General features: G+C 53.3%; 2 protein-coding genes across 2 annotated transcripts; one reads left to right on the top strand and one right to left on the bottom strand.

Moving 5' to 3' along the window:
• Positions 1-2,485: 2,485 nt before the first annotated feature.
• On the top strand, positions 2,486-4,835 carry LOC311166001 (myeloid-associated differentiation marker homolog; the record flags this gene model as incomplete). The annotated part of the gene is made up of 2 exons (XM_084227494.1): positions 2,486-3,004; positions 3,961-4,835. Exon 2 carries the CDS (start codon positions 3,969-3,971, stop codon positions 4,833-4,835), a length of 867 nt encoding a protein of 288 aa, XP_084083620.1. The 5' UTR covers positions 2,486-3,004; positions 3,961-3,968.
• A 2,290-nt stretch (positions 4,836-7,125) lies between these two features.
• On the bottom strand, positions 7,126-15,039 carry LOC311166002 (uncharacterized protein). Its single transcript, XM_084227495.1, has 4 exons — positions 14,983-15,039; positions 12,893-13,018; positions 8,821-9,283; positions 7,126-7,274 (listed from the first exon to the last, which is right to left on the bottom strand). The coding sequence occupies exons 2-3, from the start codon at positions 12,970-12,972 to the stop codon at positions 8,827-8,829; spliced, it is 537 nt and encodes a 178-aa protein (XP_084083621.1). The 5' UTR covers positions 12,973-13,018; positions 14,983-15,039; the 3' UTR covers positions 7,126-7,274; positions 8,821-8,826.
• Between the last annotated feature and the right edge of the window lie 265 nt (positions 15,040-15,304).

The following is a 15,304-nucleotide window of genomic DNA, read 5'->3' as shown; positions in this document are numbered from 1 at the left end:
GAGATTTTGGGGGGGTTTTGGGGAGATTTTGGGGGGTTTGGGGGAGATTTTGGGGGGGTTGGGGGCAATTTTGGAGGATGTTGGGAGGATTGGAGGGGGTTTTGGGGGGGTTTGAGGCCACTTTGGGGGGGTTGGGGAGATTTTGGGGGGTTGAGGCGATTTGGGGACATTTTGGGCGGTTTGGGGGGATTTGGGGAGATTTTGGAGGATTTGGGGGGGGTTGGGGGAGATTTTGGGGGTTTGGGGAGATTTTGGGGCGGTTTGGGGCGGTTTCGGGGAGATTTGGGGGGGGTTGAGGCGATTTTGGGAGATTTGGGGGTGGTTTGGGGGGCTGGGGCAATTTTGGGAGATTTGGGGCAATTTTGGGGGGTTTAGGGGAGATTTTGGGGGGTTTTGGGCAATTTTGGAGGATTTTGGGGGTTTTGGAGCGGTTTTGGGGGGGTTTGGGGCGATTTTGGGGGGTTTGGGGGAGATATTGGGAGGTTTGGGGGCAATTTTGGAAGATTTTGAGGCGGTTTTGGGGGGGTTTGGGGGGATTCTGGGGGGTAATTTTGGGTTTGGAAGGAGGAGAATTTGAGGGTTCATTGGGGAAAATTTGGGGTTTAATTGGGAAGAATTTGGGGGTTCATGTTGGAAAATTTGGAGATTTATTGGGAAAAATTTGGGGTTTACTGGAGAGAATTTGGGGGTTGATGGGGAAATTTGGGGGTTAATTGGGGAAAAATTGGGGGGAAATTTGGGAAAAATTTGGGGGTTCGTGGGGGAAATTTGGGGGTTAATTGGGGAAAAATAGGGGGGAAATTTGGGAAAAATTTGGGGATTTATTGGGGAGAATTTGGGGTTCATTGGGGCAAAATTTGGGGGTTTATTGGGGGAGATTTGGGATTAATTGGGGGATAATTTGGGATTAATTGGGGGATAATTTGGGATTAATTGGGGGATAATTTGGGATTAATTGGGGAAAAATTTGGGGGTTGGCGAGGGTCTCTGGGGTGGGAACTGGGGGTTCCGGGGGTGGGGGGGAAATGGGGGGGCTTGGGGGAGGAATTGGGGAGATTTGGGGGTCTGGGGTCCCCCCTCGGGTTTTGGGTCCCCCTCGGATTTTGGGGTTCCCCCTCCCAGGTCCTGGCAGGGACCGAGGCCATTTGGAGCCGCCCCCCCCCTCCACGCCCCCCCAGCCCCAGGTGAGCCCCCCGGACCCCCCGGGCAGTGAGGGGGGGGATCCCCCCCTGTCACAGCACCCAGGGGTGCCCCCCCCACATCCCCCCCCCGCCCCCACAGGGAGGACCCCGCGGTGGGGGAGGAAGAAGAGGAAGAGGAGAGACCCCTGAGCCCCGGGGAGCTGCGGGAGAGGGTCCTGAGAGAGGTGGGGGGATGGGTGGGGGGTCCTGGCACCCATGGGGGGGGTCCTGGCACCCATGGGGGGGGGTCCTGGAACCGTGGGTGGGGTCCTGAAACCCTGGGTGGGGTCCTGGGACATGTGGGGGGGGGTCCCAAACGCACGGATGAAGCTCCTGGGTCCATGGGTGGGGGTCCCAGAGCCATGGGTGGGGGTCCCAGAGCCATGGGTGGGGGTCCTGCTGCCATGGGGGGGTCCCAGATCTATGGGTGGGGGGTCCCAAACTCATGGGTGGGGGTCCCAGAGCCATGGGTGGGGTCCCAGATCTATGGGTGGGCGTCCCAGACCTATGGGTGGGGGTCCCAGATTTATGGGTGGAGGTCCCGCTGCCATTGGGGGGGGTCCCAGAGCCATGGGTGGGGGTCCCAGATCTATGAGTGGGGGTCCTGCTGCCATGGGTGGGGTCCCAGATCTGTGGGTGGGGGTCCCAAACTCATGGGTGGGGTCCCAAACTCATGGGTGGGGGTCCCAGATTTATGGGTGGGGGTCCCAGATTTATGGGTGGGGTCCCAGATTTATGGGTGGGGGTCCCGGTGCCACTGGGGGGGGTCCCGACCACCTGGGTCCCCCCCTCTAAGCCCCCTCCTCCCACAGGTGCTGAGCCGCGAGGGACCCCTCCCCACCCCCCGGCTGAATTTGGGGGGTCCCCGAGCCCCCCCCGAGCCCTGAGCGCCCCCCCCCCCCCATCCCCACCGGACGTCGGGGTCCCCCCACCCGGCCATGTTCCTCCCCCCCCCACCCCACCCCGTTGCCATGGTAACCGAGTAAATATTTGGGGCGGTCGCGGTCGCGTTGCCCCCGGCAACGGCCAAACTTCCCAAAACAGCGCAAAACGGCCCAAAACGAGCCCGGGAGGGAGGGGGAAGTGGGGGGAGGGGTGGGGGCGCCGCCCTTTGTCCCCCGTGTCACCCACCCACGGGCGGGGGTCACACGTGGGTGCCCCTCCCCCCCCCTTGGGGACACCCCAGGGACCCCCCCAGAGCCCCCCCCCCGTTCGTGGTGATGCCCTGACGTCATTCCCCGGGACCCCCTGACGTCACACCCCTCTGGCCACGCCCCGGTGGGCACCGCCCGGAGTGACACGGCTGGGACCGGCCCGGCGGAGGGACCCGAACCCGCCCGAGGGGACCCGAACCAGGAGGAGCCGAACCGCTCCGGAAACACCCGAACCGCCCCGAAACACCCGAACCGGGACCGTCCCGCGCGAAGGGAACCGAACCGCTCCGGAAACACCCGAACCGGGACCGTCCCGCGCGAAGGGAGCCGAACCGCTCCGGAGAGAGCCGAACTTGCACTGAAGGGGGACCCGAACACTCCCGGAGGGATCCGAACTCGGCCGGGGGGGGGGGCCGAACGTGAACCCGAAGCTGTCCGGAGGGACCCGAACCTACACGAGGGGACCCGAACCCGCCTGAGGGAGCCCGGATCCTCCTGAGGGAACCCGTACCCTCCTGAGGGAACCCGAATCGGGAGGAACCGAACCGCCCCGGAGAGACCCGAAACACCCGAACCGGCCCGGAGGGGACCCGAAACGGGACCGTCCCGTCCGGAAGGACCCGAGCCGAAACCCCCAAAACTCCTCCGGAACAACCCGAACCCACTCGGGTGAGTAACGGGACCCACCCTGAGGTCTCGGGGGGAAGGGGGTGAGGGATCCCGGAGTGCCTCCTCCCCCGGACCTTTGGGGTCTCCTCTGCCCCTCGGGGATCTCCCCCGGACTCTGGGGTCCCCTCTGCCCCTCGGGGGTCTCCCCCGGACGCTTGGGACCCCCCCTCATCACCCACAGGATGCAGCCAGCGCCCGGGTGGGGCGGGGCGACCCCAGGATGAGGGGGGGTGGGAAGGAAGGAGATTCTCCAAGGCCTTATATGGGCACGGCCCTGACCGCCCCCATCCCCCGCATGCCCGGGACCCCCCAGACCCCCGGGGTGACCCCCAGCATTCCTGGGATCCCCCCCAGTGCGGGGAATCCCTCCCCTAAGCGCCAACTTCCTTCACTCCTTGCAGCCCGCCCAAAGCTGCCTGAAACGCCCCCCGCCCTCTCCAGCCCCCCTGTACCCCCAATATCCCCCAGTCCTTCATTCCCTCCCAGTGCCCCCCAGTCTCCCCAGTCCTGCACACCCCAAATCCCAGTGATGCTCCCCAATTCCCCCCTGAGCCCCTCATCTCTCCACAATCCCCTGGGATTGCCCCGTTCCCTCTCTGCTGTGTGCGGATACCCGCCCTGCCCCAGCCCCTCAACGCCCTCGGGGTGTAAAGCTGAGGGTAAAAATTTACCCCTGACCCCATTAAAAAAAAAATACAACAAAAAAAAAATTAGAAAAAAGTTTAAAATTTACCCCCAACCCCATTTAAAAAAAATACAAAAAATAAAAAATTACCAAAAAAAAAAAAATTACAAAGAAACACCCCCAAAAATTGAAACATTTACCCCCAACCCCATTAACCCCCAATATCCCTGGTACACCCCCAGCCTCAACACCCCCAACCCCCCAAATCCCCCAACACCCCCCGGCACCCCAAGACCCCCCGGCACCCCCTGACGCCCCCATCTCTCCACAGCCCCCGCCATGCCCGCTCCGTGCCGCCCCCCGTCCCCTCTGCGCTGCGTCCAGGCCCTCAGCGCCCTCCTGGCGCTGGCGCTGGCCGCGGCCCCCGGCTACTGGAACCCGGGCGAGGGCGACGGCTGCTTGTCCGCCTGGGCCTTGTCCTTCGTCTTCACCACCCTCCTCCTCCTCAACGACGCCTTCCGCCCGCCGCCCCGCCGCGACCTCCCGCTGGCGCTGGCCACCGCCGCCGCCATGGCTTGCGCCACCGCCACCATCTTGTGGCCGCTGGGCCACCTCCGGGGACACGAGGGCAGCTACGGCCGCCCCCGCGCCCTCCGCGCCGCCGCCACGGCCGCCTCGGCCGTCGCCACGCTGGCCTACGCCGCCGAGGTGACCCGCGACCGGGCGCGACCCGGCGAGGCCGCCCCTTACCTGGCCACCCCCTCGGGGTTGCTCAAGGTGGCCGAAGCTTTCCTCGCCCTCCTCCTCCTCGGGTTGTCGGCCGAGCTGCACGCGGCGTCGGGGCCGGCGGCTTTGCGCTGGTGTCTGGGCATTTTCTGCGTGTCCTTCGTGCTGGGGGTGCTGCTGGTCGGGGGGTGCTTGCTGGGCTGGGGGTGGTGCGGGTGGATGAGGGACCCCGAGGGGCTGCGCTGGGGGTTGGGGATCTACGCCGGGCTGGGGGTGGTGGCCTACGCGGCGACCACGGTGCTGTGGGCGCTCTACAACTTCTCGGACGACATGGGGGGACAGTCCCGGAGACCCTACGGCTGCCCGGCCACGTGTGCCTGGGACAGGAGGGTGCTGGTGGCCGTGCTCAGCGGCCTCAATCTGGTGGCGTTCGGGGTGGATTTGGGGCAGACGGGGAGGTTGGTGCTGTTGAGGGCTTGAGGGGGCACTCACTCCAGGGTGAGTGGGGGAGGGATCCTGGGGGGAGGAAAAACTTGAGAGGGGTCTGGGGTCTCCCACAGGTTGGGATCAGGGCCTTTATGGGGGTCTGGGTTGATTCCTGGGGTGGGATCAGGCTCCCGAAGGGATCTTGGATCCTCTATAGGGCAGGATTGGGATCCTGAGAGGGGTCTGGGGTCTCCTTCTGGAATGTGTTTGGATCCTAGCGGGGGTCTGGGTGGCCCCCTGAGGGGGCATGGGACCCTAGCTGGGGTCTGGTGTCCCCTCATGGGGTGGGATCAGGCTCCTAATGGAATCCTGGAGCCTCTGTAGGGCAGGATTGAGCCCCTAATGGGGGTATGGGGGTCACCCCAGGGTGGAATCCAGCCTCTCTGTGGGTCTGGGGTCCTCTCCTGCAGTGGGATCAGGCTCCTGATGGAATCTTGGAGCCTCTCTAGGGCAGGATTGAGTCCTTAATGGGGGTATGGGGGTCACCCCAGGGTGGGATCCAGCCTCTCTGGGGGTCTGGGGTCCTCTCCTGCAGTGGGATCAGGCTCCTGATGGAATCCTGGAGCCGCTCTAGGGCAGGTTTGGCCCCTAATGTGGGTCTGGGGTCACCCCAGGGTGGGATCCAGCCTCTCTGGAGGTCTGGGGTCTCCCCTGGGGTGAAATCAAGCCCCTGCTGGGAGTCCTGGATCCTTTCTGGGAGCCTTTTCAGGGTCAGGGTCCCCTCTGGGGAGATAATGGAACCCTGGTGGGGATCCTGGTTCCTCTGTGGGGTGGGATTCAGCCCCTGAGGGGGGTCTGGGGTCCCAGCAGGGTGGGATCGGGGGCCTGAATGGGTTCTGGATCCTCTGTGGGGCAGGATCTGGGGCTGAGGGGGGCTGGGATCAAGTGCCTGAGGGATCCTTCCTGGAGGGATGGTGGGATGGTAAGGGGGTCCTGGGGAGGGGGGCAGCGCTGAGGCCTTAATTGTCATTAAAGGGACATTTCTGCTTCTTAATGAGCTGCTGAGTGTCTATGAGGGGGCATGGGGAGGGAAAAGGGTGGGAAATGTGGGGGGGAAATTGTGGGGAATGGGGGGAAAATGGTGGGGAACAGGGGGGGAAAAGGGTGGGAAATGTGGGGGGAAATTGTGGGGAATTGGGGGGGGAAAGGGTGGGGAACATGAGGGGAAAAGGAGAAAAGGGTAAGAAATGTGAGAGGGAAAAATGGTGAGAAACATGACGGGAAAAGGGCTGGAAACGTGAGGGGAGAAAAGGGCGGGAAATGTGAGGGGAGAAAATGGCGGGCAACGTGAGGGGAGAAAATGGCGGGAAACGTGAGGGGAGAAAAGGGAGAGAAAAAATGAGGAGAAAAGGCAGGAAACCTGAGGGGGAAAGGGCTGAAAACCTGAGAGGGAAAGGGCAGAAATTGTGAGGGGAAAAGTGAGAAATGTGAGGTGGAAAAAGGGAGGGAAAAGTGAAGGGGGGAAAGAGCGGGAAACGTGAGGGGAGAAAAGGGAGGAAAAAATGAGGAAAAAAAGCCAGGAAATCTGAGGAGAAAAGGGCAGGAAGTGTGAGAGGAAAAAGGGCCATAGTTGTGAGGGGAAAAGTGAGAAATGTGAGGGGGGAAAGGGCAGGAAACGTGAGGGGACAAAATGGCGGGAAATGTGAGGGGACAAAATGGCGGGAAATGTGAGGGGGGGAAATGGCGGGAATTGTGAGGGAGAAAAGGGTGGGAAATGTGAGAGGAAGAAAGCAAGGAAATGTGAGGGAAAATGGCAGGAAATGTGAGGGGAAATAGGGAGGAAGAAATGAAAAATGCCAGGAAATGTGAGGGGAAAAGGACAGGAAGTGTGAGGGGAAAAGGAAAGGGAGGGAAATGTAAAGGAAAAAATGGGGGAAAATGTGAGGGGGAAATGGGAAACGTGAGGGGGAAAGGGAGAGAAATGTGAGGGGGAAAGGGAGGGAAATGTGAGGGAGGAAATTGAGGGAAATGTAAGGGGGAAAAGGAGGGAAATGTGAGATCTCCTCCTCCCCAGTTCCCTCCCCTGCCCCTGCTGCAATCCCAGACTCCCCATTCCCAGTTCGCCCCAGTTCCAAATTCCCCCCGTTCTCAAATATCCCCCAAATCCCAGCCCCTCCCCAATCTTTTCTTCCCCCCCCCCCAGACCCCAAATTCCCCCCAGACCCCAAATTCCCCCCAGATCCCAAACCACCCCCGATCCCAAATCCCACATTTTTAAACTCTGTGGACCAAGTGCAAGAACTTCTAATTTTTATTGAGCAAAACAAAAATGAAGTGAGGGAGGTCTCGGGGGAAAAAAAACCCCAAAGGGCAATTTGGTGGGACACCCCAACCTGGGGGTGTCCATGAGAGTCCAGATGTGTCCGGAAGGTTCCGGTGGTTCCCCCGAGGTTCTCCTGGTGCTCGTGAAGTTCTGCTGAAGGTTCCTCAGGTCTGTGGAGGATATTGGAGGTTCCTACAAGGTTCTAGAGGTGCCTATGGGGTTCTACAGGTTCTTACGGGGTTCTAGGGGTGTCTATGGAGTTCTAGATGTTCTCATGGGGTTCTAGAGGAGCCTGTGGGGTTCTGGCAGTACCTACAGGGTTTTAGGGGTGGCTACGGGGTTCCACATGTTCTTAAGGGGTTCTAGGAGTGTCTATGGAGTTCTAGATGTTCTCATGGAGTTCTAGATGTTCTCATGGGGTTCTAGAGGAGCCTGTGGGGTTCTGGCAGTGCCTGTGGGGTTCTAGAGGTGCCTACAGGGCTTTATAGGTTCTTATGGGGTTCTAGATGTTCTCATGGGGTTCTAGAGGTGCCTACAGGGCTTTATAGGTTCTTATGGGGTTCTAGATGTTCTCATGGGGTTCTAGAGGTGCCTACGGTGTTCTAGATCAGCCTGTGGGGTTCTGGAGGAGCCTATAGGGTTCTAGAGGTGCCTACAGGGCTTTATAGGTTCTTATGGGGTTCTAGAGGAGCCTGTGGGGTTCTGGCAGTGCCTATAGGGTTTTAGAGGTGCCTACAGGGCTTTATAGGTTCTTATGGGCTTCTAGATGTTCTCATGGGGTTCTAGATGTGCCTACGGGGTTCTAGAGGTGCCCACGGGGTTCTCGAGGTGCCTACGGGGTTCTAGATCAGCCTGTGGGGTTCTGGCAGTGCCTGTGGGGTTCTAGAGGTGCCTATGGGGTTCTAGATCAGCCTGTGGGGTTCTGGAGGAGCCTATAGGGTTCTAGAGGTGCCTACAGGGCTTTATAGGTTCTTATGGGCTTCTAGATGTTCTCATGGGGTTCTAGACGTGCCTACGGGGTTCTACAGGTTCTTACAGGGTTCTAGAGGTATCTATGGAGTTCTAGATGTTTTCATGGGGTTCTAGAGGACCCTGAGGAGTTATGGCAGTGCCTGCAGGGTTCTAGAGGTGCCTACAGGGTTCTACAGGTCCTTATGGGTTTCTAGATGTTCTCATGGGGTTCTAGAGGTGCCTACGGGGTTCTACAGGTTCTTATGGGGTTCTAGAGGTATCTATGGAGTTCTAGATGTTCTCATGGGGTTCTAGAGGTGCCTACAGGGTTCTACAGGTCCTTATGGGGTTCTAGATGTTCTCATGGGGTTCTAGAGGTGCCTACAGGGTTCTACAGGTTCTTACGGGGTTCTAGAGGTATCTATGGAGTTCTAGATGTTCTCATGGGGTTCTAGAAGTTCTCATGGGGTTCTAGAGGTGCCTACGGGGTTTTACAGGTTCTTATGGGGTTCTAGGGGTGTCTATGGAGTTCTAGATGTTCTCATGGGGTTCTAGATGTTCTCATGGGGTTCTAGAGGTGCCCACGTGGTTCTAGAGGTGCCCACGGGGTTCTAAAAGCTCTTACGGGGTTCTAGAGGTATCTATGGAGTTCTAGATGTTTTCATGGGGTTCTAGAAGTTCTCATGGGGTTCTAGAGGAGCCTGTGGGGTTCTGGCAGTGCCTAGGGGGTTCTAGAGGTGCCTGTGGGGTTCTAGAGGTACCTACCAGTTACTAGAGGACCCCATGGAGATCGTTTCCAGCTCTATCAATTAGTTGCTGGTCCTCCACCATCACCTTGAGGACGGGCTTGCCGTAGTGGGACATGGTGGCCGTCACCTTGTAGGGGCCGGTGGACAGATTGACGAATGCCCTGCCTCGGTCGGAGACCCCGCCGTGGCCCGCGTCGGTTCTGTCTTCCTTGGGGGGATACAGCATCTTGCTCATGCGGGAGTAGGTTTGATCCAAGTCGCGCAGGTGAGCCTTCTCCTTGGACACCTCCAGCTGCACAAAGTTTGGGACGCCGCCAAAAATGCTGACAAAAAAGGCCAAGGTGAAGGACTCGGCCCAGTAGACCACGAGCCGCCTGATGGGCGAGTTGTCGGAGTCGTCGTTAATCTTGCAGCTTCTAGAGGAGCGAGGGGGCAGCTCCAGTTTGAGCGGGGGGGAGGTGTGGTATTCCCTGTCAAACCTGGGGGGAGAAGGAGGAGAGGGATCAGCGTGAAGTGGGAGCACTGGGAGATGGAACAAGCCCTGGAGATGATCCCGAGCCCTGGAGAAGGTCCCAAACACCTGAAGATGATCCCAGACCCTGGAGATGATCCCAGCCCCTGGAGATGATCCCAAACTCTGGAGATGATCCCAACCTCTAGAGGTGATCGCAACCCCACAGAGATGATCCCAAGCCCTGGAGATGATCCCAAACCCCTGGAGATGATCCCAGGCCCTGGAGATGATCCCAGCCCCTGGAGATGATCCCAGCCCCTGGAGATGATCCCAAACTCTGGAGATGATCCCAGCCCCTGGAGGTGATCCCAGCCCCTGGAGATGATCCCAAACTCTGGAGATGATCCCAGACCCTGGAGATGATCCCAAACCCCTGGAGATGATCCCAAGCCCTACAGATGATCCCAACCCCTGGAGATGATTCCAAAATCTGGAGATGATCCCAGCCCTTAGAGATTATCCCAGCCCCTGGAGATGATCCCAAACCCCTGGAGATGATCCCAAGCCCCTGGAGATGATCCCAAGCCCTAGAGATGATCCCAACCCCTGGAGATTATTCCAAAATCTGGAGATGATCCCAGCCCTTAGAGATGATCCCAGCCCCTGGAGATGATCCCAAGCCCTGGAGATGGTCCCAAACACCTAAAGATGATCCCAGGCCCTGGAGATGATCCCAGCCCCTGGAGGTGATCCCAGCCCCTGGAGATGATCCCAAACTCTGGAGATGATCCCAGACCCTGGAGATGATCCCAAACCCCTGGAGATGATCCCAAGCCCTGGAGATGATCCCAGCCCCTGGAGAGGATCCCGAGCCCTGGAGATGATCCCAGACCCTGGAGATGATCCCAAACCCCTGGAGATGATCCCAAGCCCTGAAGATGATCCCAACCACTGGAGATGATCCCAAACCCCTGGAGGTGATCCCAACTCCTGAAGATGATCCCAAATGAGATGATCCCAACCCCTGGAGATGATCCCAACCCCTGAAGATGATCCCAAACCCCTGGAGATGATCCCAAATGAGATGATCCCAACCCCTGGAGATGATCCCAAATCCCTGGAGGTGATCCCAACTCCTGAAGATGATCCCAAATGAGATGATCCCAACCCCTGAAGATGATCCCAAATCCCTGGAGGTGATCCCAAATGAGATGATCCCAACCCCTGAAGATGATCCCAAATCCCTGGAGGTGATCCCAAATGAGATGATCCCAACCCCTGAAGATGATCCCAACCCCTGGAGATGATCCCAAACCCCTGGAGGTGATCCCAACTCCTGAAGATGATCCCAAATGAGATGATCCCAACCCCTGGAGATGATCCCAAGCCCTGAAGATGATCCCAACCCCTGGAGATGATCCCAAACCCCTGGAGATGATCCCAAATGAGATGATCCCAACCCCTGGAGATGATCCCAAACCCCTGGAGGTGATCCCAACCCCTGAAGATGATCCCAAACCCCTGGAGATGATCCCAACCCCTGAAGATGATCCCAACCCCTGAAGATGATCCCAAACACCTGAAGATGATCCCAGCCCCTGGAGATGATCCCAGCCCCTGGAGATGATCCCAAACTCTGGAGATGATCCCAGACTCTGGAGGTGATCCCAAACCCCTGGAGGTGATCCCAACCCCTGAAGATGATCCCAAATGAGATGATCCCAACCCCTGGAGATGATCCCAAGCCCTGGAGATGATCCCAACGCCTGGAGGTGATCCCAGACCCTGGAGATGATCCCAGCCCCTGGAGATGATCCCAACGCCTGGAGGTGATCCCAGACCCTGGAGATGATCCCAACCCCTGGAGGTGATCCCAACCCCACGGAGACGATCCCAAACCCCTGGAGGTGATCCCAGCCCCTGGAGATGATCCCAAACCCCTGGAGATGATCCCAAACCCCTGGAGGTGATCCCAACTCCTGAAGATGATCCCAAATGAGATGATCCTAAGCCCTGGAGATGATCCCAACCCCTGAAGATGATCCCAAACCCTGAAGATGATCCCAACCCCATGGAGACGATCCCAAACCCCTGGAGGTGATCCCAACCCCTGGAGATGATCCCAAACTCTGGAGATGATCCCAGACCCTGGAGATGATCCCAGGCCCTGGAGATGATCCCAAACCCCTGGAGATGATCCCAGACTCTGGAGATGATCCCAAACCCCTGGAGATGATCCCAAGCCCTAGAGATGATCCCAACCCCTGGATATTATTCCAAAATCTGGAGATGATCCCAGCCCTTAGAGATGATCCCAGCCCCTGGAGATGATCCCAACCCCTGGAGATGATCCCAACGCCTGGAGATGATCCCAGACCCTGGAGATGATCCCAGCCCCTGGAGATGATCCCAACCCCTGGAGGTGATCCCAGCCCCTGGAGATGATCCCAGACCCTGGAGATGATCCCAAAATCTGGAGATGATCCCAAACCCCTGGAGATGATCCCAGCCCCTGGAGATGATCCCAAGCCCTAGAGATGATCCCAAACACCTGGAGGTGATCCCAAACTCTGGAGATGATCCCAGACCCTGGAGATGATCCCAAACTCTGGAGATGATCCCAGACCCTGGAGATGATCCCAAACTCTGGAGATGATCCCAGACCCTGGAGATGATCCCAAACTCTGGAGATGATCCCAGACCCTGGAGATGATCCCAAACTCTGGAGATGATCCCAGACCCTGGAGATGATCCCAAACTCTGGAGATGATCCCAGACCCTGGAGATGATCCCAAACTCTGGAGATGATCCCAAACCCCTGGAGGTGATCCCAACTCCTGAAGATGATCCCAAATGAGATGATCCCAACCTCTGGAGATGATCCCAACCCCTGGAGATGATCCCAACCCCTGAAGATGATCCCAAACCCCTGGAGATGATCCCAACCCCTGGAGATGATCCCAACCCCTGGAGATGATCCCAAACCCCTGGAGGTGATCCCAACTCCTGAAGATGATCCCAAATGAGATGATCCCAACCCCTGGAGATGATCCCAACCCCTGGAGATGATCCCAACCCCTGAAGATGATCCCAAACCCCTGGAGATGATCCCAAATGAGATGATCCCAACCTCTGGAGATGATCCCAGCCCCTGGAGATGATCCCAGACCCTGAAGATGATCCCAACCCCTGGAGATGATCCCAGACCCTGGAGATGATCCCAGACCCTGAAGATGATCCCAACCCCTGGAGATGATCCCAGACCCTGGAGATGATCCCAGCCCAGGATGAAGATCCCACCCAGAGCTGCCCCCAACCCCTGGAGAGGATCCCAAACCCCCAGAGATGATCCCAACCCCTGGAGATGATCCCAACTCCTGGAGATGATCCCAAACCCCTGGAGGTGATCCCAACTCCTGAAGATGATCCCAAATGAGATGATCCCAACCCCTGGAGATGATCCCAACCCCTGGAGATGATCCCAAGCCCTGAAGATGATGCCAAACCCCTGGAGATGATCCCAAATGAGATGATCCCAGCCTCTGGAGATGATCCCAGCCCAAGATGAAGATCCCAGCCAGAGCTGTCCCCATCCTGCAGCCCGAGGGTCCCCCTGATGTCCCCCCAGCCTCACTTGTGGTTCACCAGGGTGGTGTTCCGGGTCTTGTTGAAGATCTGGATCCTCAGAGATCTCTGGTTCTCCTCTCTCGCCATCCTCTCAGCTCTGGGATTTCTTCCTAAGGTGAGAAACGGCTGCTTCCTTTCAAAAAAATAAAAATAAAGATAAAAATAAAAATAAGAAATAAAAATAAAAATAAAAATAAAAAAAATTTAAAAATTAAAAATAAAAATAACAATAACAATAACAATAACAATATAAAAAATAAAAATAAAATTATAAAAATAAAAATAAAAATTAAAAATTAAAAATTAAAAAAAAATTAAACCCCAATAAAATAAAAATAAAAATAAAAAATAAAAGTAAAAATAAAAATAAAAATAAAAATAACAATAACAGTAACAATAACAATAACAATAAAAATAAAATTATTAAAATAAAAATAAAAATAAAAAATTTTTAAAAAATTAAAAATATTAAAAAAAAATAGAAATAAAAAAACCCAATAAAAATAACAATAAAAATAAAAATAAAAATAAAAATAAAAAAATAAAAGTAAAAAATAAAAATTAAAATAAAAATTAAAAATAAAAATAAAAATAAAAATAAAAAATAAAAAAATAAAAATAACAATAAAAATAAAAATAAAAAATAAAAATTTAAAATAAAAATAAAAATTAAAAAATAAAAATTAAAAATAAAAAAATAAAAATAAAAATAAAAATAAAAAAATAAATAAAAAAATAAATAAAAGAAGCAAAACGTTTATTCAACCTTAAATACAAGAAAAGGACTAAATAAGGAAAAGGCAAGAAAAAGTGTTTGTGCACCCCGATAAAAAAACTCCTCTTGGTATTCCCACGGTAGTGATCCCTTAATTGCCAGAGCAATTAATCATCTCATTATCTATCTCCAACAGGATGACTCAAATTTTGAGGGGAGGGACCCCAAATTTAGGTTTTTTTTTTTTAAAGAAAAGGAACAAAAATTGAATATTCTGAGCTAAAAACAACCCGGGGTGGGCACCCCAAAATTCGGGGGACGGGGGGAGGGGAGGTTTGTGTTCCCCTCCCCCTCCCCAAAAAAAGAGGAGCCGGTCCTGCAGCGCCCCAAAAATTATTGAGGGTGGGAGGGATCCCCAAATATCGGCCGGGGGACCCCAATGATGGGAGGGGGTGGGAATCCTTAAAATCAGAAGGTTTGGGGAAAGTTGGGAAAGGCAGGAAAAGGAAAAAGAGGAAGCGCGATGGGAGCGAGGCAGAAGTTTTGAGATCGGTCAGAAGCAGGAAAAAAAAATAATAAATCAAATAAAACAATGGTAAATAAATCAAATTATAAATAAAATGAAACAATGGTAAATAAATCAAATTATAAAAAAATGAAACAATGGTATATAAATCAAATTATAAATAAAATGAAACAATGGTAAATGAATCAAGTGATAAAAAAATGAAACAATGGTAAATAAATCAAATTATAAAAAATAAAACAATGGTAAATAAATCAAATGATTAAAAAATGAAACAATGGTAAATAAATCAAATTATTAAAAAATAAAACAATGGTAAATAAATCAAATTATTAAAAAATGAAACAATGGTAAATAAATCAAATTATTAAAAAATGAAACAATGCTAAATAAATCAAATGATAAAAAATGAAACAATGGTAAATTAATCAAATTATAAAAAATAAAACAATGGTAAATAAATCAAATGATAAAAAATAAAACAATGGTAAATAAATCAAATTATAAAAAATAAAACAATGGTAAATAAATCAAATGATAAAAAATAAAACAATGGTAGATAAATCAAATTATAAAAAAATGAAACAATGGTAAATGAATCAAATTATTAAAAAATGAAACAATGGTAAATAAATCAAATTATTAAAAATGAAACAATGGTAAATAAATCAAATTATAAATAAAATAAAACAACGCTCTGAGTATTAACGCTACAGAAAATGAGATCTAGAAGTTGACAAACCGGAAAATCGACAATCTCTCTCGACAAAAGGTTAAAATAATAATTCAAATTAAAAATCTTCAGAGCTTTAAAGAGAATTATCATTTAAAAAAATCTTAATCCAATGAGAATTACCTGGTTTGGAGATTTTAATTCCAAGCGGCGCCGGGGCTTTGTCCTCCTCCTCTGAAGGGATCTGGGGTTTTATTTGCGCTGCCCCTTCCCCTTTTCCAGAAGTTTCCTGGCCGGGAACGCCCCAATTCTCAGAAATTGTGAGTCACATCCTCGAGATTCTCCCTCTCGTGACGAATCGCCCGTGGCTTTGGGGTTTTTAGGGTTTTTTTTTTGTTTAATTTGAAAGGTTTAAGAGTAATAAAATGGTTATAAAAATAACAGAGAATTTAAAATTTGGATAGTTTGAATTAAGGCAATTATAAGACAATTAAAAAATGAGTTA

Source organism: Fringilla coelebs, assembly GCF_963513975.1.
Source record: "Fringilla coelebs genome assembly, contig: SCAFFOLD_410, whole genome shotgun sequence".
NCBI classification, from domain to species: Eukaryota; Metazoa; Chordata; class Aves; order Passeriformes; family Fringillidae; genus Fringilla; species Fringilla coelebs.
The sequence above is the reverse complement of the archived record's forward strand: the minus strand, read 5'-3'. Positions and strand labels throughout refer to the sequence as shown.

Excerpts from the sequence above, each read along its gene's own strand:
- LOC311166002 (XM_084227495.1), bottom strand. The coding sequence starts at position 12,972 with ATGGCGAGAGAGGAGAACCAGAGATCTCTGAGGATCCAGATCTTCAAC. Across the intron at positions 9,284-12,892 it reads ACCACCCTGGTGAACCACAA|GTTTGACAGGGAATACCACA; the intron begins GTGAGGCTGGGG and ends TTCTCCCCCCAG.